The 26,851-nt window shown below is 37.9% G+C and overlaps 1 protein-coding gene across 3 annotated transcripts in view; it reads right to left on the minus strand.

Moving 5' to 3' along the window:
• Window positions 1-200: 200 nt before the first annotated feature.
• Window positions 201-26,851, minus strand: part of golga1 (golgin A1) — a 35,917-nt gene continuing 9,266 nt past the window's right edge. Inside the window, exons 3-24 of one of the 3 annotated variants that reach the window (XM_017432985.3) lie at window positions 25,443-25,533; window positions 24,451-24,525; window positions 20,442-20,539; window positions 20,332-20,364; window positions 16,828-16,956; window positions 16,087-16,259; window positions 15,784-15,895; window positions 15,625-15,708; window positions 15,331-15,456; window positions 14,143-14,238; window positions 13,196-13,291; window positions 11,186-11,281; window positions 10,362-10,502; window positions 10,086-10,160; window positions 7,662-7,751; window positions 7,014-7,116; window positions 6,265-6,425; window positions 5,980-6,138; window positions 5,821-5,880; window positions 5,475-5,699; window positions 5,302-5,388; window positions 201-1,660 (exon numbers count right to left, since the gene is read on the minus strand). In XM_017432985.3, coding sequence (XP_017288474.1) covers window positions 1,580-1,660; window positions 5,302-5,388; window positions 5,475-5,699; window positions 5,821-5,880; window positions 5,980-6,138; window positions 6,265-6,425; window positions 7,014-7,116; window positions 7,662-7,751; window positions 10,086-10,160; window positions 10,362-10,502; window positions 11,186-11,281; window positions 13,196-13,291; window positions 14,143-14,238; window positions 15,331-15,456; window positions 15,625-15,708; window positions 15,784-15,895; window positions 16,087-16,259; window positions 16,828-16,956; window positions 20,332-20,364; window positions 20,442-20,539; window positions 24,451-24,525; window positions 25,443-25,533 — 2,391 coding nt within the window. In that variant the 3' untranslated portion in view covers window positions 201-1,579. The remainder of the gene's footprint in view (window positions 1,661-5,301; window positions 5,389-5,474; window positions 5,700-5,820; window positions 5,881-5,979; window positions 6,139-6,264; window positions 6,426-7,013; window positions 7,117-7,661; window positions 7,752-10,085; window positions 10,161-10,361; window positions 10,503-11,185; window positions 11,282-13,195; window positions 13,292-14,142; window positions 14,239-15,330; window positions 15,457-15,624; window positions 15,709-15,783; window positions 15,896-16,086; window positions 16,260-16,827; window positions 16,957-20,331; window positions 20,365-20,441; window positions 20,540-24,450; window positions 24,526-25,442; window positions 25,534-26,851) is intronic. The other 2 variants (XM_017432986.3, XM_017432987.3) reach the window with 2 other exon arrangements.

Consider the following 26,851-nt stretch of genomic DNA (forward strand, 5'->3'; position numbering starts at 1 on the left):
TCCGTACACGCCTTGAAGCCTGGCTTCAGATGTCCCATCACTACCTCAAACAGTTGCTGTGTAAGAGTAGAAGTCGGATCTTTAAAATTCTTGAGCTGAGTGGCAGAGAACTGGCCATCACACATGCACCCTTGATAATTAATAAGAACAGAAAAAAAGTGATGTTTAAATTCCATACAAATAAAGGTTGACACGAAGCATGGTTTTGTAACCTTGGATATATTTGTATTAAATGTGGGAAAGGAAGCGACAGTAGTTGCAGTGATCATTAAATTATATAAAAGCAAAGGACAAAAAAGCTGTAGTAGTTATTATACAGTAGTGTGGAAGGATTTAACGCAGCTAACTCATGAGGTTTAAAAAAAAAGTATTTCCACAATTTTCATGGAGACAGTCTCCTACTGATCATCAGTAATACAAGAGGATGGCATGTCTGCATTCAGACATGTTTTTTCTCTACACCCCAGTATTAAAAAGTAGAAAGAAAACCCCAAACAAATAAAAACTGACAGAAAAAAGCCCCGTACTACTCACAGGACAGGAGGAGTGAGTGACCAGCAGAGACAGAGACACATCTGGCTCCTTCTCCACGCTGATGATAAATACTGTAAACTGATCAAACTATTTACACCCACTTTATAAAGATTTCAATGCATACAGTATGTACATGTTTCTATACAGAAATAGACACGTGGAATGTAATTTACATTAGCAAAGGCAGGTAAAGGTGGGGTGTGCCCCCAGTCGTCTATCTTATTACATCGTTATTAATGTCCACAGACAGCTCGTATGGTCTGCACTGGTGCTGAAGGACCTGCAGCTGTTTTCTAAACAGTCATTATCTATACATCTAGGCGAAAAAAGTAAAAACAAGCTTAGATTTTTTTTTTTTTTAATGAAACTTATTGAAGAATATTTTCTGCACAGCCATTCAGTATTTCGCTCACCACACAGTGGCTGTTTAAAATCCTGTAGGCCAGAAAGCCCAAAATGTTTCCACGACAGTCTGTCCAACAGCAAAATATGACAACCTTATTTTTCTGACAATATGTTTCACCTAAAACAAATCCAAGTCAAAATTATTTCTTTTAAATCTTGATTTTAAACTACAGACCAATGGAGTTCCAAAAACCAGGTCTGAGCATTCAAAAGCAGTAGCATCTGTCCCGTGAGTATGTTTCCGCCTGTCCCAACAGAGAAGATAGATGTGAGATGATCCTTGAAATAAAGACAAGGCAGGCTGTCCATTCTTATTTTACATACCACCTTACTGATTTGCTGAATAAAAATAGAAAAGATCTGTGATATGTAGAATACAATCAGACAGCTGTCTCAGCTATTATTAACAGGACTGTAATTTTGTTTAAAAGTAAGTAAAATCAGTAAATGATTCTGGAAAAGCATTTATCTTTTCAGGATACTGAGCAGGTCCTTTTCTTTCTCCAACATGAAACCAAACCATCGTTGTTCTCACAGAGAGAAGCTCAAGTTTGAGCCCAGCCCGGGGCTCTGTGAGGCGGTCCGTCATCTGCGGTCCGTCATCTCCCCCCTGCCACCACAGCTCGCTCTCTGCTGCTCATCAGCTCCAGGGAGTAGAGCCGCCTGAGATTGACGGCCGGACGATACCCTTCGGTGAAGGCTTGGATCCAAACCAGGACATCTGGAACATAAAAAACCCATCGGCCACAAGGTGAGCTCAAATCTAACCAGTCCAACTGTGACCATGTTTGGAATGACTGAATAATATGTATATATGTATATATAATGTACTTTTTGCACCACAAATTCCTGACTGTAAAAGTCCAATTATGGTACTGACTTATTTTGATTTCCCATCTTCCAATAAAAATAACATTCAGATTCACAAAAATCACCAAATCATTAAAATAAAAGAACAGGCTGAAGTTTATTTATACTTGTCACACGCCAAATTAAAAAAGGCAGACAGGAAATTCACAACCACATAAAGATAATATAATCATTATCATTAAAGCTGTTCTGAAACCAACATCAGCTGAAAGAAAATCATCAAATATGCTTGTTGTAAAATTTTCTAAATAAAATTCTATTTTTTTTTTTTTTTTTTTTTTTTAAATACTGAATATAGAAAAAAACACCCGGGTGTTTTTGGCTTTTTCCGTGACCCCGCTGATGTGTGACGTCCACACAGGTGCTGAGGTTCAGCAACAGGTGCAACATGGTTCACATGGTTATTTAAGTTTTAGGTCATAAAAACAGGTCCCTGAAATGTTTTGTGGACGTGTCTGACTAAATAACATTCATGAAATGTTAATATTTTTAAATTTGATTTCAGTTCTCCTTTAAAACCTTAAATCTTCAGACAACCATTTTACATTATAACCCATATTTATTGTACTTCTGTTAGCAAAATATCTCATGAACCACTGAATGGATTTTAATTAAACTCTGAAAGTAATCATTTGATGTACCTCTACAACTGATTAACCGTTGGAGTCAAACTGATTCAAAACCTTAGAAGACACAAAAATAGCTGCAACTCAGTCAAATTTACAGATTGTAATGTCAGACCAGACCCTGGTGGAATTATGCTTGAAGCTTGGACTTAAAAGTCAAAAAGGTTGCTGGAGACTGAATACCTTATTGCTCCCAGACAAAAAATCCAGTGATTTTTATCAGAGAAGAAATGAAAGAATACTGCAGACTAAATGAGGGATCAGCCTCTAACCCAAGAGTAGAGTGGGATGTCTTTAAAGCCTGCTTGAGGGGTCACCTGATACAACATTGCTCCTATTTAAAAAAACAAGCTGCTAATCGCTTAAGTGAGTTCTAGAAAGAGACCTTGAAAAAAGTACATCCATGTCAGCCAAACCCAGAGCTCCTTACAGACTTAGGCAAACTCAAATTTGAACCGAACTCTGTCTTACAGAGGTGGGCAAAATTAGCATTATTTCTGTGTAAACACAGATTATGAACAAGGGGAAATAGCTGGGTTCTTAGCTCAGAGAGCAAAACAAGCAGACACTGATATCCTCTGTGGAAAATGAGATAAATGAAGCATTCAGGTTATACATCACAAAGAACCAGAGAACAGGAAGACAGCCTGTTTCCTATCCCAGGTAAATTTGCTCTCTATCAGAAGAAACACAAAAAGAAATTCAGGAGATGAAGAACACTATAAAGAATGAAGTCCACACAAATGATGGCTTTTCCACTGAATTTCATGAAGTGTTCCTTGACATAATAGTACCAAGAGTCCTTGTGTTTCAAGATGCACTTGATAGAGGCAGCTTGCCAGAGAGTACGAGATCTGCTGCAATAGCATTTCTACATAAAGAACGCAAGAACCCACAGCGTGAGGAAGCCATCTACCAGCCTCTCTGATAAATGTAGGTAAAATTCTGGCTACAAGCCTTTTCTCATACACCCATTTGGGTGTAGTGGGTTTTATTAAAGGTCGATCCTCAGCCGACCATGTTTATAGACTATTACACTTGATATGCCAAGTGAAAGATGGCACCGAGCCTAACGCAGCCTCGTCCTGAGATGCAAAGAAGGCGTTCAATAGAGTAGCGTGGGCACAGTTGTTTGGAGTACTGCAGAAGTTTGGATTAGGTTTTCCATATACATAAACTGGATCAAACTGGTGTATAATAAATTAAGCACCTTAGTATTAACAAATGGAAATATATCTCAGAGCTTTTCTCTTTAAGAGGGAACAAGACAGGGCTGCCCCCTAAACTTATTAACTTTTGCATTAGCATTAAAGCCTTTAGAAGCAGCCAGAAGAAATATAAATATTAAGGGTATTCGGGCAGAGAAAACAGAACATAAATTAATGTTATATGGAGAATGTTTTGTTATTAACCACAAACCCTAAAGCAGCAATGCCTCATTTGTTATCAGTAAATGACTTTTTCTTTCATATATCAGGATATAAAATAAATTGGGGGAAATGAGAGACAAAGCCTTGATCAGAGGTATGTCCACGATCCGTTAGGGGAAAACTGGCAATTTAAATGACTTCCATCAGGTCTAAAATATGTAGGCATGACAGAAAATCTTCTGTCTCTGTGACAGAACGTTGAGAGTACTTTACAAAAACTGGGCTCATCCTTGCTGAGTAGGGATGTAAAAGTACATGGATTTGGACATTTTGGACAGGTGCAGTGAACTGACGATGAATGCATCAGTCACAGATGATCACTACCCCCAGAGTGGGCACACATCTTATTTAACAGACCCTCCAGGATTTCGTGATGTTGCGATTGCAACTATTAACACAAAATCAAGCAAACCCCACGAAATTACAACTTTTTGCAACTTTGCCAAAAACACAGCAACTTTAACCCAATATTTATTGTTTCTAAAGTGATTCGCCACCGTTTCTGCGGTCTATGTGTCTTCTTTGTGGGTTTGTGTAGTGTGGAATACAAAACATCCTGTTAACATCAGAATGCTGGGAGCATCAGGAGCAGCGACTGAAGCCAAAATGTGCGCTGATGCTTCACATTTGCCCACAAAGATTTCAGCAAACCAGTTTCCTCCCCAGCTGCAGCTGTTTTGCACGTCCTGCAGTGTAATCATGGAACATAAACACATCGACAAACACTTTGTGTCTGCAAAACATGTAAGGAGAGCTGCAGACCAGGGACAATCCAGAAATGGTCATGAATGTCAGTTTAGAAGCTGTCAAAGTTCTCAAATAAAGCACCTTTTGAGAATGGCAATGTTTGGTNTTACAAAACTAGTAAGTATTTTTGGTTTATATATTAAAAGTTATGTTTTTTTTATTGATTTTAGTAAAAAAAATTTGCAACTTTTAGGAAAATGCCCGCGAAATCAGGCATTTTAGCTGCAACAATCACAAAAAATGCCCACAAAATCTTGGAGGGACTGATTAACTACATTTTGAAAAACAGCCACAACAAAAAAGAAGCAGAGAAAGATATTATTAAAGCACTATGCACAAAGAAATATGGCTGATTCAGAAAAACCATTCAAAAGCAAAGACCTGCCTGTTTAATTCAAATCAGCTGTGTGTAGAAAAGGCTCCGCTGTTCCACCGATCAGACAGCTCCAGCAGACAGACAATAAACACAGGTCTCATACAAAACCCATTGTTGATATTCTCCGGAGACACCTGATGATCAACTTACCAAGTTGCAATAAAACAACACCTTTTCATTCCCCCTCAAAAAAGATAATCCATTTGACATAATAGTAGTGACTTATTGTTGGCCTGAACCTTTTATTTGGACCGTATTTAGCTGATTTCTGGAGGTGAAGGTTGAACATACTGAGCGTTAAAGAAACACAAACCTTGTACTCCAGAGTTTGCTTCAGCATGTCCTCTTCCTCACGAGTGAAGTTCAGCAGCACAGAAACGGCTCGTATTAGTTGATAAGCCTAGCAGAGTAAAACCCACATTTAGTCTGTTATTTATCTCACACACACACACACACTCATATACCAAACAATCATTGATGACTCACCTCAGCCTCTCTGGAGGACATAAACTTGAGGACGACATGCTTCAGATACTCAAAGTTGATTTCTCTGGAGTCATTGAGGTCTGAGGTGTTGGTTACGGTGGTGTTGGAAGTCGGGGGGCTCGGTGCAGATGCTGGGGGCGGGTCTAGATTAACGCTCTCTTGCTTTTCTGCCCGGCTTTCAGGTGACTTTTCCTTCCCTTCAGCTTCTGTCTCAGGCTTTAGTTTCTTAAACAGAAAGGACAAATGCAATGCCACAATGAAACCAAATAAAACCAACTCTCCTGAAATAATGCTGAACGTTTCATTACAAACACATTCCTAGGCTAAAATAAATGAAAGTTCTCACCAGCTCTTTCTGCAGAGTTCTTTTCAGCTCTGCTAGTCTCTGCTGCAGCTGCTTGATGGTCTGCAAAACAACACTTGGGTTTTATGTTGGGGGTTGGGCATTTATTTGGAAAGTGAAAGCTAAACGAAGAGCAGAGTGTGAATTGCAATGATGTCTGACCCTGTTCTTGTCACTGAGCTGCTGTTCCAGCTCTCTGTTGACCCTCTGAATGTGATCCAGGTCATCCACAGTCACACTGCCATTCTGATCCTCCTCACAAACCTCGGGGCTGTGAAGCTGCTCTGTTAGGGTTTCCACCTCCACCTCCAGAAAGGAAATCTGGACAATAAACATCAAACATCACATAAAAACAGTCTGGAACTTTAGCTTTCTTGAACCAGAGCCACTCTGAATGTGAATGAGTTTTTCAGCAGTTCTGGTTCAGGTTTTTGACAGTGTGCTGACCCGCGCCTGGCAGCTGTCGAGCTGCTGTGTCTGACTCAGCAGCTCCTCCCTCAGGCTCCTCAGCTGAGACTCCTTGTTGAGCTCCGTCTGCTGCAGCTGACCTTCCAGCTGCTCAGCCTCCTCCTGCAGCTGCCCCAGGGAGACCTGCTGACTCTGCACCTCTGCAACATCAGCACAGCAAAAACAGCAGATGAGAGCATATCTTTTCTGTTTTTCTACAATACTCTTTTTGATTTTTGTGAAATTTTCTCAAGAATACTTTTTTCTTTTTTAAACAGACCACATCTACCAAGTTAGTTATGCAAAGATTACATGTTACAAGCTTAAAAACAAAAGCAGAATAGTCCTTAAAAATGAAAGTCCTACCATTTCTTGAAGGCATGCATATCGCCTGCCACCTTTGATGCCAGAGTTTTAGAATAAAATCATCTTGTATTGAGAAATGATGGAGTTGTAGTTGTTTTGATCACACCTTAAATTTGTGTTCTGTACCATCTCATGCAACATTGTGAGATCTCAGGAGATGTGCTAGTGCTCAGAGTATGTGCTGTGACGGACTCAGTTGCTACCACATCACACTTTACCTAAATATCTGTAAAACTGACTGACTTGTAGTCATTTCTTTGTTGGCTAATGGCGAATAGCTGTGGCAGTCATCTAAGCTTATCAGCTGTAGGTGTACACCCAATGATTACTTTTCAGAGTTTCATTAAAACCAGGCTAAACCAGGTAAATTATTGTATGTGTACCATTCTGCAGCGTTTTGATGTCCTCCTCTCTCAACGTTAGTTTGTCACTGATGGAGGACAGTTCCTGCTGTGAGGTTTCCAGAGCTTCGCTCAGCTCTCCAACCTGACATCAAGCACAGGCAAATTGTTTTAGAACACAAGGCACACTTTCAGATATTCACACATTCATTACACCCAGCTCTGAAATGACCTTCTATTGTAATCTGCAAAGGAGAATTTAAAGGACCAGTAAGTTGATGTACACATGTACAGTTATGTGAACCAACATGCTATATTTCATTTCTAATGTTTAACAAAGCAGGCTAATAAACAAAAAACAACCAATATTTGGTTCTTACTCTCTTAGAATTACGCAAATATAGCCTCAGATGAACAACTGATACTGATTTAATCATTTATCTAAATTTGAACCAAAAACACACAAAAACTGAGTGAAAAACTTATTCCACCTTCACCATTTCCATGAGAACAGGATAAGTATGTCATTTGTTATTTATGAGGTTTTACTGGCCAAATTTTAGGACCCAGTAAATACCTTATTTTTTTGTACTTCAGTTTTACCAGGACTGCTCTTGATTACACAGTGAAAAGTGAGGCAGCTCCATCATTTGTAACTGATTACTGTAAGATGTGTGTTCATGTAAATACCTGTTTCTGCAGCTCCTCCTTCTGCCTTCTGGTTTCTTCCAGAGATTTGGTGATTTCGGTGCTCATTGTTAGCCGGCTGTTCAGCTCTGTCTGAGGGACCACACCAAGACGCAGACTCAAAACAAAGATATCTTTATGTTCTTATGAACTGTAAACATTTGGACATGTTTTATACAGATTTATTGTAATTGTTACTTAGTCTTTTATACCAATCTTGATTGAACAAATTGTGTACAGGCATTAAAGGGTGGAAAATTAAAACTCAATTTGGGCTCAAACCTCAGACTCTAGTGCGGTGCAATAGTCTCACCCTGACTGTTGCCTGAGAATAATATCTACAGAACCAACTATGTATACCAATGCTATGCTAAATGCACACAACTGTGAGCAGCACTTGTTAAACTGGTTTCAGTAGTACTTAAAAAATGTTTTTCTTATCATTTCCTGAGCGCACACACACAGGCAGGTTCTGAAAGAGAGCAGATTAGACGGCTATGTTGAGCTTCAAGTCCTTCGAATCACTTAGCAGGTTCCCTTTAAACCCAGCTAGATCGCAAGCTCCAGACCAGGGTTATGAGACCAGAGCCTGTAAGAAGGGTTCGATGAACTCTTTTCTTTTCCAAAGGACTTGAAATCTTGAGTAAAAATACCCCATTTGAACAAAACGTTTTTTTTTTAACTTGCATGATTCTCTGCATGAAAAACATGATAAATGTGCCTGAAAATGTGAAATGTAAAAAAAAAAAACCTGAATTGTACAACACAAAGCCATCAGAAACATGAATTAAGTTGGTGATATACACTGGCCTTTATCCTTTATACTTGATGAGAAGTCCCTTAAATTACAGACGTTAGATTTAATTTAATAGTACCTTTTGATAATCTAAAAAAAAACTAATAAATACAGTCTATATTTGATTTGGTCAATTAAGTGATTTACACATTATGGGACAGTAATCAGAGGGGAATAAACCTCAAGTATAGAGGCTAAAGTTTCATATCTTTCCATCACAACCTATTCAGCAAGGAATTAACTTACTAATTCACACAACTGTTTCAGGGATTAAAGCCAAAAAATTATCTTTTGACTGAAAAGTAAGAATGATGAAAAAAAAACACATAAATCATAATTAGAACAAGAAAGGAACTCTGCAGAAAATGAGCAAGGTGTGTCACTCTCTATCCACACCGTTTCAACTTTAGGTTTTCACATAAAACATCACAAACAAGTTTCTTTCATGATGTCACTTCAAATATTTATTATTGATCAGAGGCGGGTCTAGACTGTTACTGTCTTGTTTTTTAATAAGAAATGAGAAAAGGGATGGCACATGTAAATTTCCACCTGTGATTTATTTATTTATTTTTAACTGCAGCTGTTTTTAGACAGCAATGGTCCACTTTGATTTTAGACCTGGAAGTTCACACTAGCCATTACCTTGGCAGTTCAGTCAGAATAAAATGATTTCTCCAGACTGAGGTTGGTCCAAAAGCTATCCACAACAGGTAAGATATTAACTGTTCATAAGCTTTCCACAGAATCACACATTTCTAAAGTATCCCTTTGAGATTTAGATTTGTCAATTATTACTGATATGCAAATAGTGCTTAAAACAAACAGTGCTTGCAACAAAAAGTAAAATAAAAAAATTAAATATGTGCAATATTAAGAAAACGGGTTGATAGGCTTTTTCAATTTCATCTGCAAGTGGGCCATATATAAAAAATATTAAAATTTAAGTTTGGTGTCGTAGTTACACATAATCTCAGCATCAACAGATTGTGTAGGATCTTTGTTTTAAAGGTGAAATGAGATAAAATATCAAAATAATGCATTTTCATGCGTTTCCTTTTGTTAAACACTATCACTTCTAAACTCTCTTCATTCTTCTATATTTTGTGTTATTTGACAATGTAACATTTATTTCAAATGTTTTACCACTGGGCAGAACTGTGATGACAAATATTTTAAACAAAGAGTAAATGAGCAGATGAAGCTTCTAAAAGAAAGCATAAAGCAGAACTGTGGAGCAGGTTATGAGTTCAGCCACTGTTGTCAAGGAGATCTTTCTCTGTGCTACTAAAACTCTGATTTTCAGCTTAACATAGTCGGCTAAGCTATTAACCTCACTTCATAGAGTTACCCTCCCATCTCAAAACTAAGAATCAAACAGAAGCAGAATGAAAACAAGTTAAAATCGGTCCACAGATCAGTTTCCATTCCCCAACATGACGGCCACATGTCAACAAGTATTATTCTTCATACTTACACTTTGACAATGAATATTTCAAAAACTAATTTTTTACATTTCAGGTTTTGATATAAATACACCAAATTGAATCTTAAATGAGTGTTGGCTTCCAAAAGCTTCCAAATTCTGAAAATGAGCATCTTCTCTTTCTCTGAGTAGTTTTTATTCTTACCTTGCACTGCTCCAACTCTTCTGTCCGCTGCTTTAAAATGGAGTTTGCCTGAATCACCTGCTTATCCAGATCAGCCTGCCATTCAGAAATGAGGATGTCAAGGATGTCAACACGTTTAAAAACTGAAGTCATGACCTCTCATATTAAAGACCGTTTCACTTCAAGTTATTTCACCTCTGTCTCTGAGGCAACTGCTGCCTCGACTCTAATGGGAACTACAGGAATATCTGACCAACAAAGAGCAAAAAGGTGAAAGAAATAAAGCAGCAAACATACAAGCTTGTCCAGAAGCATCTGTTTGTCTGCCTGTAAAGAAGTGATGCTTTCTTCCAGCCGGCTGGCCTTCTCTTGACTCCGCTGCTCCAATAAACACACCTGCTGATCCAGAAAGGCCTTTTCAGCATTTACTTCCCCTTGCTGCAGAAATATGAACATAGAAGCAGGATTTAATTTTCATGCAACGATCTCAGTTGATCTTAGACACAGTGAAAATCCTAATGTTCTCTTCAGAAAAGGACCTCGAATTCAATCAGGCACAGCTGGGTTACTTTAAGTGTAGACTGACAGTGTATCTCAGTAACTTTGTGTCAACCAGGAGTTTTATGCTTTTAGATAAATTTCCTTTTGATACCGACCTCTAATGACATGTCATCTGTATTGCCTCCCATTTTCAAGAAACATTTACATGACAAATTCTACCTTTACATGCAGACTATTAGCTTTAATTTAAAGCTATAAAATAAAACTTTCAAGTATTATTTGCCAAATGGAACTCAGATAAAACAGCACCAGACTAACCTCAAACCAGAAAATGCTGTTTTGTTTTTTTACTTTCAACAATTACCTACAGGGTTTAGATGACATGAAAACATTAGCTTTCTGCTTTTAACTTAAATCTACAGCAATCTTCCAACTCACTAATTTGGATTCAGTGTTTTAGATTTATTTGTTTTCTTATATTAATAATTAATTAATCTTTGACTGAGAGCTCAGAGATTTACCAGTGAATATGGTTGGTCCAGTATTTACTCAATCAGCCACTGTATTTTCATCTTTTTTCTAATTTTAATACAACACTGTTTTTTCATTGTGTTCTCTACCAGTTTGTCCATGTGCTGCTGTTTCTCTGTGACCTGCTGCTCGGCGCTCTTCAGTCTCTCACTGCTCTCTAGAAGCTGCTGCTCCAAGCTTGCAATCTGAAATAAAAATAATACAGTGAATGAACTGTGACTCAGCTTTCTATGATGATACGTACTAAAGATGTCTAGAACTCATCTCCAGTAACAGATCCTTAGGTGGGATTGATTCCTACCAATTTTTTAAAAGATCTAAAGTTTAAACACTTGACAAAAAATAAGCTTTCTTAACCTGGGATAAGGCTCCATCAGAGAATAAAAATTAAGATGGCCTACTGATTTGAAGCAGAAATACGCAGGGTTTTTCCCACCCAACAGTTGAAACTAAACCAATGCATTTGTAGGCTATTCATTGTTGTAGAAAGGCAGTAACTCACTGAGTTGTAATGGTTGGGAGTCTATTTGACGGAAAAAGGAAATAAAACAAAATTTAAAAATCGGTCAAAGTTGCGAGTCTCACTGAACTCTGAGCGTTTGCAACCAATAGACCATCATGTCTCTTGGTCCAGATTTTCATCGTCCAAATTTTGGAAATCACAACCTATTTTTGTGGAGACAGCTTGCAAAACATTCTTGGCTGTCCACATTAACTTGTTTTCCACCTCGACGGCAGACGGCCCCACATTACACTTTAATGAAGATACAAAGATAAGAATCAGTTTTTAATAATTATTTTCCATCTTCAACAGGGTTTTTAGACCTGGACAATTACCTTGGATGTTTTCTTTCAAGGAAGAGCTCAGAGGAGTCAAAATCCAGCTCGACTTGCCCACAACCACTTTGTGACTATTTTGGGAGAAAATTTGTCGCACAAATTTTTGGAACAATTTTCAAAACTCTAGAAACTCAAAGGTGAGGGAAATGAGATCGCTGCAAAAGTCGCAAGACATTCTGAAGACATTCAGACGTCTTCCTGGCGAACACCATTCACCAACTCAGTGAAATACCACCTTAAATATTCACTGTATGAAAACTTTTGTCTGGAAGGTTCCTCAGCCCATTGCTGTGGTTTCGTTTTGTTTTTTAGGAGCTGTTGGAGGTAAAGTAATCTTGTCACCAGTACCAGTGAGGTGTGTCCTCAGCTGTAACATTGATTAGCTTTACTACAAATAACTGGAGTTCTGTCATTAACACACATTCTCAGACTGAAATTGAGATTTTTAACCTTCGTGAAACGTTAAAGCAACTTTAAATTTACTATGAAGGTTTCTAAAGTAGTGCAATTTTTTATTTTAATACCATAAAAGTGTTTTCCTATTTATAGAAAACAAAATCTTCATATATTTTAGTGCAGGGCTCTCTTGTCACTGAAAAGCTTCATCCTGTAAATAACGATGGCAGTTATAAAGCCTTTAACAGAACAGCTGTATGAGTGAATTGTCAATCAGTAACTCAGAACTAGTCTGACACCAAAAACCCAAGGCTTCACGTAGTTTAATGCCAACCATCCCTTAAAATACAAATTTGTTACATAAACATAAAAGATATGTTTCTTATTAAGTGAATCAGTAGCAAACTGTTTAGCATTTTTATTCATTAGTGAGGTGATTTATTGATAAGATTAAGTTGTGACTACTAAAAATGAAAATAGGCTTACTTAACAAAAAAGTTGACTAAAACAATACATTTTAGTTAAAACAACTCTGACACAAATGCTTTGAGCTACCTTTTATCTATGAAAAAAAAACATTTTATTTAACTATCAAATACAAACTAATACCACCATAACAATTTGGTCATCTCTAAAAAATGGACATAAATCTTTATAACATTTGTTGAACTATACTATTTGTATAAATAATGTTATAGGACTTAGATTAGGGACAAAGCCAGATCATACAGATCATAAAAAGAGTCATCTAAACCTATGAAGTGACTTTTCAAACTACATTTGAATCCTGGAGCCAAACAGCTGTCGGAGAGTGAACAGGTCTGGATTTCACACAGTTGTGTGTCTGATCTCAGATGGCTTACTTGTGCATCTGTCCTCTCTCTGTAGGCCCTGGAGGAGTCGTCTTTGTGTCGGAGAAGAGTCTGCAGCTCCGAAATACTGCAGCTCATTTTAGACACCTGATGTCAAACAAGACAGACACATGTTGACATGGGTTCTGTTTTGTTTTGTTTTTTAAACTATGCACTGCATTTTGGATTAGTTTTAAGTAAAATTACAACACTGTGTAACATGTCATGTGTTGTTTATATCACAGGTTCAGGCATGTGTGAATTGTGAAAGAGTGGTTCAGGGAGTGAGAGACATCATTTTCACACATGGATTGGCCACCACAGAGTCCAGATCTTAACCCCACTGAGAATCTTTGGGACGTGCTGGAGAAGGTCAGACTCTACCATCATTAATGTAAGATCTTGGTGAAAAATTAATGCAACACTGGATGGAAATAAATCTTGTGACATTGCAGAAGCTTATCGAAACAATGCCACAGCGAATGTGGGCCTTAATCAAAGCTAAAGGTGGTCCAACGAAATACTAGAGTGTGTAACCTTTTTTTGGTGGCAACTTTTTTTTTTGGCCAGGCAGTGTATGTCTGGTTTAAACGTAACATAAACTAACACAACTTTGAAGTAAATGCAATATGTTTATGACATACACAGACTTGTGCAGTGCTTTCTGTGTTCTCCAGACCCTCTTTTGAAAGTGCTTTAAGCTGCATGTTAAAATAAAACCCAAAACTTACAGTAGAGCTTTTGAGATCGCTCTTTGTTAATGTGACAACATTCAGATTCTTTTAATTCAAATATACAACAGAATATATTCAGCATATGAATATTAACTCTGGATTTGTTAAGGAGTGTGTATCAGATTTTGTCATTAATGCCACCACACATCACTGGTTGTGTTTAGCTCATGTCAAGCCCTTAAAGGATGAAGTAACTTAAAAGCTGAAATAGATGAGCTGCGTTACCTGTGCTTCCAGAGAGCTGACAGTGTCAGCATGGTTTGTCCGAACAGATAACAACTCTGCTCTGGTTTCTTCCAGGCTTAACTCCAAACTGGACTTCTGAAAAGGAAACCGCACACAAACACAGCTCTTTATGCAACATCTTTTTTAATATTCATTGCAATGCCATGATAAAAAAGTTTGGGCAACAGAGACAGAGCTTTTCTTACAAACACAAATTTGTTTGTACCCTTTTGCTGAAAAAGACATGTTAGCATAAAATCACACAAAAGTCACTGAAATAATTTGAAACTGACTGAAGTAGTAAGAAAAAAAAAAACCTGATAATCAACTAATGAAAATCCATCAATGCTTTTGAATTTAGTTTCGCCAGAATTTTTTAAAATAAAAAATTGAAACAAAAAGGATGGTACCTTTAACTTTGCACAACCGGGTTTCAGCAGGGTGTGCAGGTTGTTAACAATATTACCAGCAATGCTAAAGACGCGCTGCGAAGGGGTGCACAGATATTTTTGTGCCATTTTAGATGACAAAAAAATCCAGATGTCACCTGCACGACTATATCGCCCATCGTCATTTGTTGTGCTGACGAATATCGGTTGAAAAAACTTTTACTTATTGCCCAACCTGAGTAGGTACAGGGTTCTTTCCTGGCTCTGTAAACATTGAGCTGATGGGACTCGATGCTAAAAAGCTCCAGTTTTGTCTCATCTGTCAACTTAGAATTATCAGGTAACCAAACATGTATGTTTTTGGTCTGTGAACTTGGAGAAAACACATGTGTGGGGAGAACAAGCAAACTTCACACAAAAAAACCCAGAAGGGAGGCAAGACTGCAACCTTCATGCTGTGAGGTGACAGCTCTGATCACTGCTCTGTCATGTTGCCCACTTTCATTAGTTTGTTTTTTTAAAGAAAACTGTTGAACCAAAAATTCAAAAGCAATGACTGATTTTCATTAGTCAATTTTCAGTCAGTTTTTCCTATGACTTTTGTCAGTTTTATTTTATTTTAGTGACCTTAGTTTTTTTTTTCTTTCTTCAACAAAAAGGGTTCAAACAAATTTGTACCCATCTGTAAAACATTTTTTGTAATTAAAAACAACAAAAAATGTCAAAATAAATACTGAATCGTCAGTCATATTCAGACTAGTCATTTGGTTATATTCACTGAAACAGAAGTATAATGCACCTCCTGGAGCAGCTCCTGAAGGTGCTCGTCTTGGCTCAGGTTCCCTTGCAATCGTCTCTCTAAAGAAAAAACCTTCTTCTGAAGTTCCACTAATAGGCGCTCCTTGTCCTCCTCTGTCACAGCAGCCTGATGTCAGAAACAAGTTTTCCACCTTAAAAAGTTACTTAACTAAATCATAACTTGTCTTCATTCAGAGTCTGTAATATTAAATTTGGCCCCTATTAGACTGATTCAAATCCAAGTCTGGTTAAAGTAAATATCCGTATTTGAAGTTTGTGCTGCTCTTCTTCCGACCTTTTGCTGTTGCACCTTCAGGGTGTCGTGTTCAGTCTGTAACTCTTGCAGGGACTTCTCTAAAGCTGACACCATATTCTGGGACTAAAAGAAAGAAGACAATAAATAACTAAAGAGCTTAGTAGTGCACATCCTGTGCAGCTTGTGTTTGGAACTAACCATCTGAAAGTCTTCAGAAACTTGCTGGATGACTGACTGCAGCTCGTGGCACCGTCCTTCCAGCTCACTGATCTTCTTATCGCCTTCTTCTCTGAGCAGCAACAGTTCTTCTCTGCACAAAATTTATCACAGACAGTTTGCATTTTGTCTCAATTATTGTGATCTGACAAGTAAAGCTAAACTTTTCTTGTGCAAGTAGCTGCGTATTGATTTCAAGATGCTTCACCTCTAAAATTAAACAAAGATTTCTTTATGTAATCTCCAGGAAATAGTTTGTGTACACACAAAAACTAATCATCTTACCGCTCTATTTCAAACTCAGAATTGAGTCTGCAACTCTCCTCCTGCTGCTGCTGCTGCAAAGCCTGGAGTTTCCCCCGAGCCTCAGACAGACCTCTGTTAGCTGACTGAAGTTCAGCCTCCTTCTGCTGAAACTCCTGCTCCCGCTGGCTGAGCAGCTCCTCCTTCCTCAGCAGCTGACAAACATTAAGAGAAAACAGGTCACATTAAAGTAGTGAGCTAAAAATACAGTTTAGAAACTGCACTAAATCTTTTGTACCCTATTTCAAATTTTCCCATTTCATTTCAGACTGGTAATAATACATGAAACCAAAAAAATGCATCATTCCTTGAAGGAATGCATATCGCCCAGTTTAACACTGAGATCATCTTATGTTGACAAACGACGGTGTCAGAATCGTGGTTGAATATTGAAAATAATGCTCTCTCGCAAAATCTTGCATGGTCTGTTAGCGCTTGAGAATGTGCTATGAATTATTCTCAGCTACTACCACATCAAAATTCAGCTCAATAATTGCTAAACCGAGTTCAGTTGAACTGAATTACTTTGGAGTTGACTCAGTTTTAGATGTGAATTCAGTGGTTGTTTGCTTAGAGTTTCATTCAAATCCATCCAGTGGTTCATGTAATATATTGCTAACACAACAGGCAAACACAGACGTGCACACACACAAGCAAAAACATTATCGCCCGCCTTTCACCTTTCAGTGGCATGAGGAAAAAAAAGGAGACTAGAAAACGCACCATGTGTTTAACTTTTGCAAGCTCTTGTTGCTGAAAGCCTTCCAGCTCATCCAGGTCATCCCTTTTCTGGAAAAGTGTTAAACTTTGTTCCATCATTTCCTCCAGCTGGGCTGATAAGGCAGCCTTCTCCTAAAGACACACACAGCAGCTGTATTTATCACACCGTTTAGTTCTACAAGCTCGCTGTGGGCTTCCAACAGCACATGGGAACAGTGTTTCCTTCAGGCTGTCAAAGTGGCAAAATATCCAACAATATTGGCAAAGATGAAAATTTAAAACAAGCAAACAGTTTTGTAAATAAGGCTGAATTTAGTAGTAGAAAAAAGTTCCTGTCAAACATTTGTTCCAGAGAGAAACTGAATGTCACTTCACAGGAAACATTCACTACACTTTCACATATCTGCTAAGATGTGAAACCAAAATATCTAAATGTAGTCATCCTGAGTTGAGATGAGGCCTCAGAGTCTCACCTGAAGAACTGGTTCCAGCAAATCTACAGACTGTGGCTCCTTAAATACAATGATTCTAAACTAAATTGTACATGTTAATATACACTCATATAGATAAGAAGAGAACGTAACTTTTCTGAGTGTGGACATGGTATTGAAAGGTGAGTCTTTATCACACCAGATTGGGCCATAACAAAACTGCAGAAGTTTTCATCAGTAAAAAGCTTATTGAAGTTTGTACTTTTCTTTCTTGTGTCAGCCCGTTTACAACAAAAGTTCACTCAGACCTTCCTCTGTCAGGACAGGAACAAACAGCTGAAGATGAGTAGACGGAATCAGCAGCTACTCTCAGCTTTAAAGCAACACAAAGTCTTTATAACATGAAATGATTAGTAATGGTGAAAGATCATTTCTTTTAGATGTGCATGTGTTTGCACAAATGGTTATAAACCGACTCCATGAGGATGCTTTGAGGGCCCGACATCCACAGATGGCGGTTGTGCTCACAGCCCGTGTGTGTGTGTGAAAAGAGGCTAAGTCCGGTGGTAGGTGGCCCACTGTGATTTAGTAAAAAAAAAAATGATTGAAGTTGAAAGGAAAGTTGAAAATATGGCTGTTTATTATATGATTTTGTAAGATATTTGTGTCAAATATACAAAAAGGCACTTTTGAAATACTTTTTACCAAAAATTGTTTGCACCTAATTTAAGTCACATTTACAAATAAATGAAATTAACATAAATAAAAAAGTGCAAACAAAGCACCAACACATGTCTCTCATCAAGGTAAATAAATAAAAACAGAGAACTCTGATATATATATATATACATACACACACACACTGCAGGGTTTCCCCCAGTGTATTATAAGCCTGGTTGGCCCGCCAGGCTAAGCTCCGCTTGTTTATTACAATATATGTCATTTTTTTCCATCGGCACCTCCACCACAAAGTCACTGCGCGTTGATCACTGTGCGAGGGTGCAGGCGCCAACAGTGACGCAATCGTGCTGTCCCCGTCCCTGCTCAAAGGCCCCGCGCGGTATTGTGTCACGTGTTCGTGCACACCTCCCAATTTTGCTAACCTTGTGTGGACCGTGCGCACGCCGCGCTCCATTCAAAATGGATGATTTTGGTGCTCTAGCGAAGCTGGTTCGCCTGTATCAGCATTTCTATGATCCCTCTGTGAGAGATCACAAAGATAATCAAACAATTCAAAACTCACAGAAGGAGATTACTGCTGCAGCCGATAAAAAGGAGTGTTTATAGACCACAGAGGTTAGTTGAGCTGAAATTGAGTGGTTGGCTTTACAAGACCAAATATGTAAGCATGTTTTGTACTTCGTGAAAATATTAATATTATGTGAGTTAATTTATTTATCCTTGTTTAACAGTAAACGGGAGACGTGTGTTGGTGCCTTGTTTGCACTTTTTCATTTATGTTAATTTAATTTATTTGTAAATGTGACTTAAAATTAGGATTCAAATTAGGTGCAAACAATTTTTGTTTTAAAAAATATTTCAAAAGTGCCTTTTTGTAAAATTGTATTTGTGTAAATATTTGACACAAATATCTTACAATATCACATAATAAACAGCCATATTTGTAACTTTCCTGTCAACTTTAATCATTGTTTTTTACTAAATCACGGTCGGCCGGCGATCAGCCGGCGAATGGCCACCTACTACCGGGCTTAGCCTCTTTTCTGGGGGAAACCCTGTGTGTGTGTGTATATTATATAAATACACACACACATACAAATATACATACATAAATTCCCCAACATAATTATTTGCAGCAGTCATCTAACTGAAAACACCAAGATGAAGGTCTTAGCACTCCTCTCTACTTCAGCGAAGCCTGAACCAGCTGCACAAGGTATGAAAGCAGCTTACGCTTGTGATGCGATCAGTGAATTCTGTGCATCCTCTGGTAGGAGAAGGTAAAAAGAAAAATGCAGAGGTCCTACAGTGAGCAGGTATTTGCAGTATTTACACCCTCCTCGGTCAGAGAAGTCCCAGATTGCTAGGACATGAAAGTCAAATGCCACCTGGGCACATCACAAAGGACAATAGGGTGATCCCAGCTCAAATACAAGGACAAAAGGGATATAAAAATGAAGCACACTGATACTGACAATTAGGAGAGGACAGCAGGTTACAGAGCCTCCTAGAGGCATGCAGTGAAGAAGGGCATTAAGGTGGTTGAAGCCACAAGGATCACTGAGCAGGCAGCCAAGCAGGTCAAACAGAAAGGCAAGGCCCTCCCCAACCGGTCATGTAGTGACTGTCACTCAAGGGCTTTATCTAAAACTGTCCCCCTCCATCCAGGATACCTAATACTAACATAAAATATGAGAAATACTTTTCCATTACACTTATTTAACACTTATTTGTTACAAAATTGTCGATGTAAGAGTTACTCTTAAACTCTGGTGCTTGTAATTTGTTTAGGTTTGGTGCAACAGTGCCATGTGGAAGTTTGAAGAAAAATCAGCAGATATAAAAATAAAATGCTGGTTTGCTACAGTATTCAATGAAAACGAAGACTGTGGTAACTGGTTTATGTCAAGTTTAAAGGTAGAACAGTCAAGAAGAATATATAGAAAAACATGTAAGGTATTTGCTATTATAAAAAACAGGTTAGGGTGCACACACAACATACTTTCACTCCACTTTACTCCCTGAAATAGTAAAGAAAAGGGCTGTTGTAACATGCATGTGTGTCAACATGTGTCAGAAAAAGCCACACACCACCAAACCAAATGATGCTACAGTTTTACTTGAGTGAAACAGTTTTTTTTCTCAGGTAGTTCCCCTCCACATGTTCAGTTCAAAGCTAACCTTAAAATATATCACTAACAAAGCCAAAAAACTAAATAAATACTCTAAAATTCAACTGAACCACTAATTTGGTTAGAAGTTCAACAGCCTCGCTGAACTTACTAATGGTTGAAACGGACATGGGCCAGATGGTTTTAGAATTCTAGTCTTTGAATTATATACAATTAATCATTTTGTACAACTAACAACATCAAAGAAAGATTTAAGAACTTACTTTTTCTAAACCAGCTATCTTCTCCATCCATTCCTGTAAAAAAACGAAAACCAAGTTAGAACGCAAGCTACAACTCGGCACTGTAGAACAGGCAGGAGAGTGACATTCACCTGGTCCTTTTTCTCCAGAGCTAAAGACATTCCCTCGGCCAGTTTGGCTCTGCTAACCTGGTGAGACTCATTCTGCTCCTGAAGCTTCTTTATAGATGCTGTGTAGTGAAAGAGAGGTAGAACAAAGAAAGGAAGAGAACCACACAGAAGTGTTTGTATACAAAGAAAACTAGAAAGATTAAATTGCACTGATAGTTTTATTGTTAGTAGCTGTGAAGACTAGGAAGGGCTCATCCTAGGAGCAAAAACAGGCAAAGACAAGCGATGCATGGCCATTAATAATAAAACAAAATGCAGTAAAGCTTATATTGCAGAATCTATGGGAAGTATATGAACAGCATTCCAAAGTCAAAAATCAAACTAGGATTGAAACAAAAGTCCCTAAAATTCTACATTTTCCCTAGCAAAAAGTAAACATCTCTCCTGGGTTTCCATGTGTAGACAGCAGCAGCGTTTGTTAGGTCTGAGATAGGGAGGCATGGATGTCTGCTTCAGTCTTACCCCCCTCAGAGAGAAGGATTGTGGATCTTCAACTAAATAAATATGGTTAATTCTCTGGAGAGCAAAAATTAGGTAGATACAAAGTCAAATTAAGCAAGAATGTTTGACATTATACAGTCTTTCTAAACAAAAAATGAAGCCAAATGCAGAAACAGTTGATGAAAGCCAAATGTACTTTCAGTCTATAAACAGATGATATAAGAAAGCCACTTCTCTCAAACAAAGTGGAGAATTTTGAGCATAGCATCACACTTAATAAAACAATATATCACCACAAACAAAGGGCTGATGGTTTGTGCTTATTTTGCAGCTACAGGACCTGTGCATTGAGTCAACTATGAACCCTGTAGACCACAGTATTTTAGAATCAACAGCTAAAGTTTGGACCAAACTGGGTCATAGCGCAACGGGACAATCATCCCAAACACAAAAGCAATGACTGGAATAAATAATAATAATAAAGTAAAATCAGTAAAGTTCAGATTTCAACCTAAAAGGATTTGCTGGGACTTGAAGATAGCTGTGACTAAACAAAAGTTGGCAGACCTCAATGAACTTAAACAACATTGTACAAAAGTGGGCCAAAAATTCTCCACAATGATGTTAGAGACTGTGTGGGTGTCATACAGAATAAGATTACTTCAAATTAAAGCTGTTAAACAATGTTTATAAAGCTGTTAAATAACATCAGGGGGCTTGTTTTTCCATACACTGGTTCTGCATTTTGATTTTATTTTTGTGAAATAATGAAAACATTTTTTTTTATGTATTGTTGGTGTATTTACCCAATTTTAGGGCTTGTATATATTGTTTAATTATGTTCCAACACGTAAAATCTGACAAGTTTGCAAGGAAGTTGCTTATAAGACAGATACAAAACGTAGATGCATTTGCTGGTCCCTAACATGAAACAAAACAGATTTACATTCAGAATGTGAAGAAATACATCCCAGATCATGTTTGACTGCGGCCTCAGTAATCAGATCTGAATGCATCCTCAACACATCCTGAGAATGTTTACACCTGTATTTACCTCTGCATTTGCACATGATTGATGTTAGTGCCAGGTGCAAACGAGACCTATAAACACTACCTTTCAGCCACACAGACCTTAAAAAGGTTATTTCAGCCTCTGTGAATTGGGCTTCAGTAGAACGTTATAAACAATTCGAACAGAATCTTACCCGTTATATATAGCTCTTTGAACAATCTCAGTTTGGAAAAACAGTTTAATTGTGGCAGGACCAATAAGCTAATAGCTGATCTGAATACAGTTAAGGCTCCAGCATACCCCATGAGAAGTTTGTTTGTTTTCATAGTCTACAAGGCACTCTGCTCAGAACTCCAGGGAAGCTCCTCTGTCCTCCTACAGCGTTAAAACAGGTTTCTTACTGTCGGCTTCTCAACTCTTCTGTTCTTTTACAGATTTTTGCTTCCCTTTCCCCAACCAGCCGTGTTCATTAAACCAACTAAGACACTACACGCTGTTTGGCATTTGCAAATTTGACGGTGCACAAAAATAAGCGAATGAAGGGAATGAGTCGCTACGCTGCCCGGCCAAGGCACACTTCCTCCTGGCCACCACAGCCACGAAGAGCTGCCTGTGTCTCTATGCGGTCGTTTTCAGTTCATGAGCACATTATTTCACATATCTTTACATTGCTGTCAATTTCACATTACATAGTTATTTACATGGAATTTTATGATTAATTGCAAGCACAAATAACTGCAAAACATCCAGTGCAGACTAAGACATTTCCTGCATAAAATTTATGCCAGATTAACCATGTAAAACAAAACTGATGGCAATGTCAAGATCTATAAAATAGTGTTTGCATGAACCACTATGACATTTTTGAGATTTAAGTCATTTTAAGACGTCAGCAATCCAATTTGTTCTTAGTTGCAATTAGATTAGCCACTAGCTCATCAGTTCTGTTAGAATTAAATTATTTCTTCAAACTCAGGTCTTTCAAAAAGCTATCTACAACTGTAACATATAAATTGTTCATAACTTTTACATGGAACACCACTTCAAAATGGCCAGAATATCCCTTTCAGAATTAAACCACTAACAGTTCATGATGGGGTAGTTGTGAGTGTGTTTTAAAATGCTCCCATTCACCTTCAGGACCATAAATGCTCTTTCACAAATAACAATAATAATAATAATCTACACTTCATAGTATCGTCAAAAGAATCTTGAGAAAACTCTGATCTCAAAGATCAAGGCTGAAAGTTAATATTGGAGGCCTGTGATCTTCAGGCAGCACTGTGTGAAAAAAGGTTCCGATTCTTTGATGGACATCACTGCATGGGGTCAGGAACACTGTCTGTAAACACAGCTCACTGTGCCATCCACAAATGGAGGTTAAAACTCTATCATGCAAAGAATAGGACATATATCAACACCATCCAGAAACTCTGCTGTCTTCTCTGGACCAAAGTTCATTTCAAATAGACTGAGGCAAAGTGGAGAACTGTTCTGCGGTCAGATAAATCAAAATTTGAAATCCATTCCATTCCATTTTCCATTACTAAAGAGAAGGAGCATTTGGCATGTTACCAGCCTACAGTTCAAAAGCTTGCCTCTCTGATGGTATGGGGGTACATTAGTACCTGTGGCATGGGCAGCTTACCCATCTGGAAAGGCATGAATCGAATTGATGTCTTTTTCTGGGAAAACCTTGATAATTTCAGCAAGAGAATGCTAAACCACATACTGCATCCATTACAGCATGGCTTCATAGTAGAAGAGTCCATGTGCTGAACTGGCATACCTGCAGTCCAGACTTCTCACCAACTGACAACATTTGGTGCATCATGAAACAAAGAAAATCCAGGACTGCTGAACAGATAGAATCCTACATCAGACAAGAATAGGACAACCATCTCCTCCAAAAACTCCAGCAGGTGGTCTCCTCAGTTCCTGGATGTTTACAGAGACGGGGCCTTCACAGGAGTAAACATGGCCCTGTCCAAACTGTTTCTGAGATGTGTTGCTGCCATCAAATTCAAAAATACCCAATTCTTTTCACGAAATGGTTCAGTTTCTTAGTTTAAATATTTGACATGTTTACTATGTCCTATTGTGAATAAAACATGGGTTTATGATATTTCTAATTCACAGCATTCTATTTTATTTACATTTGATGGAAAATCTCAACTTTTTCAGAATTGGAGTTGAACTTAAATTTATAAATTCAACACAGCATCTTTGAGAGCTGCTGCTTTATAGGAAATAAAAGAGCCATTAACTAAAATCAAACACTGGAGCATCCACATGCTGAATTAATAGAGTAAAAAAAATATATATATATAAACTGAGGATAATTTTTTAAAGCAAAAAGACAGAAAAAGAAAGCAGTACCCCCAAAGCAAACATCTGAGGCCTATGATATTAGCAATGAAAAGTTTAATGAGAAGAAGTGATGATGCAGTAAGTTATGCTGAGTGCAGAGTGAGAGAAGGAAGCTGGTGGGGAGGAGAGGAGAGGAGAGGTACGTACAATCCTGGTGCCTTTCTAAGGCAATTTCAAGCTTCTCCTTGGTCTTCTGCATAACTCGGAGCTGCTCAGCGTAGTCTAGTGTTGGGAACCAGGGTGATGGGATGGGGTATCAACAGTGCAAACATACAAGTACACACACACACAACACAAGAAGACAGGGACAGGCAGGGGAGGAAATGAACAAAAGGAGAGGGAGAAAACAAAAGGGAAAACATGATTGAGAAATAATGGAAGGTAAAGTTACTAATAATTTTCACATCTGAGAAAATCATACTGATTTAAAGGCTTCATGAGAATGTGACCTTTAACCTTTTCAGAGGGTGAAAAATCCCTAAAGTCAACTTAAACAAAAAAAAAGAAAAGGAGAAGGGGGTGCAGGGGTATTGAAGGAAAAAGAAAGTTTAACACAAACATTTAAACAAAGACAACTAGATTTATCCCCAGACATAAACAAAATCAGGAACAGCTGCAGCCCTTCATGCTGTAATTCACAGCATGTAGAGAGCAGGCTCAGCTAAAAATGAGCTGCCCTGCTTACAGTTTAAACATTGTTCCTTCAAAACATAAACAACTAAAGATAAAAAGTTAAATTGTTTGGATTTTTTACAATACAAGGTCTCAAGTAATTGTCACTAATGACTGTGATGTTCTGTGAAAAGTACATTTATTGAAAACAGACATGAAACAAAGCAATGAACATGACGGATACTGCATTTCTACTTATCACACAAAAAGAAAATAAACTAGAAATAATAGCAATTTTAACAAGCATTTTTATTAGTTTTGTGTAAAAAAAAAAAAATTGTATTCAAAATTCAATCTTAGAATAATGCAAGTGGAAATAAGCAAAATGTTTTAAAGTTTTCCAACAGTAAAGACAGGCTTTTTTGTTTTTTTACATTTCCAAACGCAGGTGAGACTTGTTTGATTTTTCAACACAGATCTCTCCAGAAAATTGTAGGCTGAGCTGTTTAACCTGCCTCTCATCCTACCTGACAGCTTTGCCTCTAGCTTCCTGATCTGATCGTTTCTTCTGAGGAGCTGAGCTGAAAGGTCATCCCTGGAGCTGCTGCCATCAGATCCCTACACACACACACACACACAGAAAGAGAGAAAATTACAGAGCTTCAAACAGAAAATAATTCTATTTTCAGTCACTGTTTAGTCTTATGTTTAATATTTTAAAATGGCAAATTCATTTGTTTTTGTCATATCTGAAGTAAATTACAAGCCTTATCAAATTGATGTTCTCAATTCTTTAATAAATTTAAATGTGTGCACATATTTTTGGATTGGATAATTCGTATGTGTGGTTGTCATGGTGGGCAGCTGACAGCACCTTTGGCCTTTCTTTTGGTCTTGGTTTTCTTTGCACTTCTTGTGCAGCTCTGTATCAAGGTGTAAGTGTTATTTCTCTTGGCTTGGATTGTTGCAGAGTTGCGTTGGGGTTTTATGGGGTGGCTGAATTGGCACTCTTTGAGGTTTCTACAGAGATGTTCTGGTTATGGTTGCTATCATTAATATGAAGATCATGATTATCGCATATCACTGAAGATGGAGCAATAATGTTTTTGTTCATACCGCTGTGTGTGTGTGGGGGGGGGACTTGTATTGCCTACGTTGTGGGGACATTTTTCCTAACATATACTAACTTGTGAGGACCAAGTAGAAATGATGTTTTTGGGTTAGGGGTTAGGTTTAAGACTAAGGTGTGAATTGAGTTTAGGTTTGGTTTAGGGTTAGCTATGTACTGGTAATGGTTAGGGGTAGGGTGGGGGTCAGGGTTAGGCTGTAGAAATGTATGGAAGTCAATGGAAAGTCCCCGCAAAGATAGTGGGACAGACATGCTGGTGTGTGTGTGTGTGTGAGAGAGAGAGAGAGAACTCTCAGACAGTAATCACTGGATGAATATCTACAACTGATTAACTTTTGGAGTCACACCAATTTAAGAAGGCTACCACAGCTAATTGTCAATAGTAAACACAAAATTGCTATGACTTACAAATTTTAGCTGTGTAAATTTCATTGTGGTAGTAGCTGAGAGTCATTTACGACACAAACTCCAAGTGTTATATAGTGTGCAAAGTATTTTACCGAAAATAGTTACCTGCATCACTGAGTGTAAAACCTTGGCATTTTAGAGTCAACACCATTAGAAAAAAAATCTCTTGAACCACTGAATGGATTTTAGGGAAACTTTCAGACAGTCATCTTTGCTTGTACATCTACAACTGGTTAACCCAAATCAAGATGGCCACCACAGCTACAGGTGCTGGTCATAAAATTAGAATATCATGAAAAAGTAGATTGATTTCAGTAATTCCATTTAAAAAGTGAAACTTGTATATTATATTCATACATTACATACAAACTCATATATTTCAAATGTTTATTTCGTTTA

Source organism: Kryptolebias marmoratus, linkage group LG1 (genome assembly GCF_001649575.2).
Source record: "Kryptolebias marmoratus isolate JLee-2015 linkage group LG1, ASM164957v2, whole genome shotgun sequence".
Classification (NCBI taxonomy): Eukaryota; Metazoa; Chordata; class Actinopteri; order Cyprinodontiformes; family Rivulidae; genus Kryptolebias; species Kryptolebias marmoratus.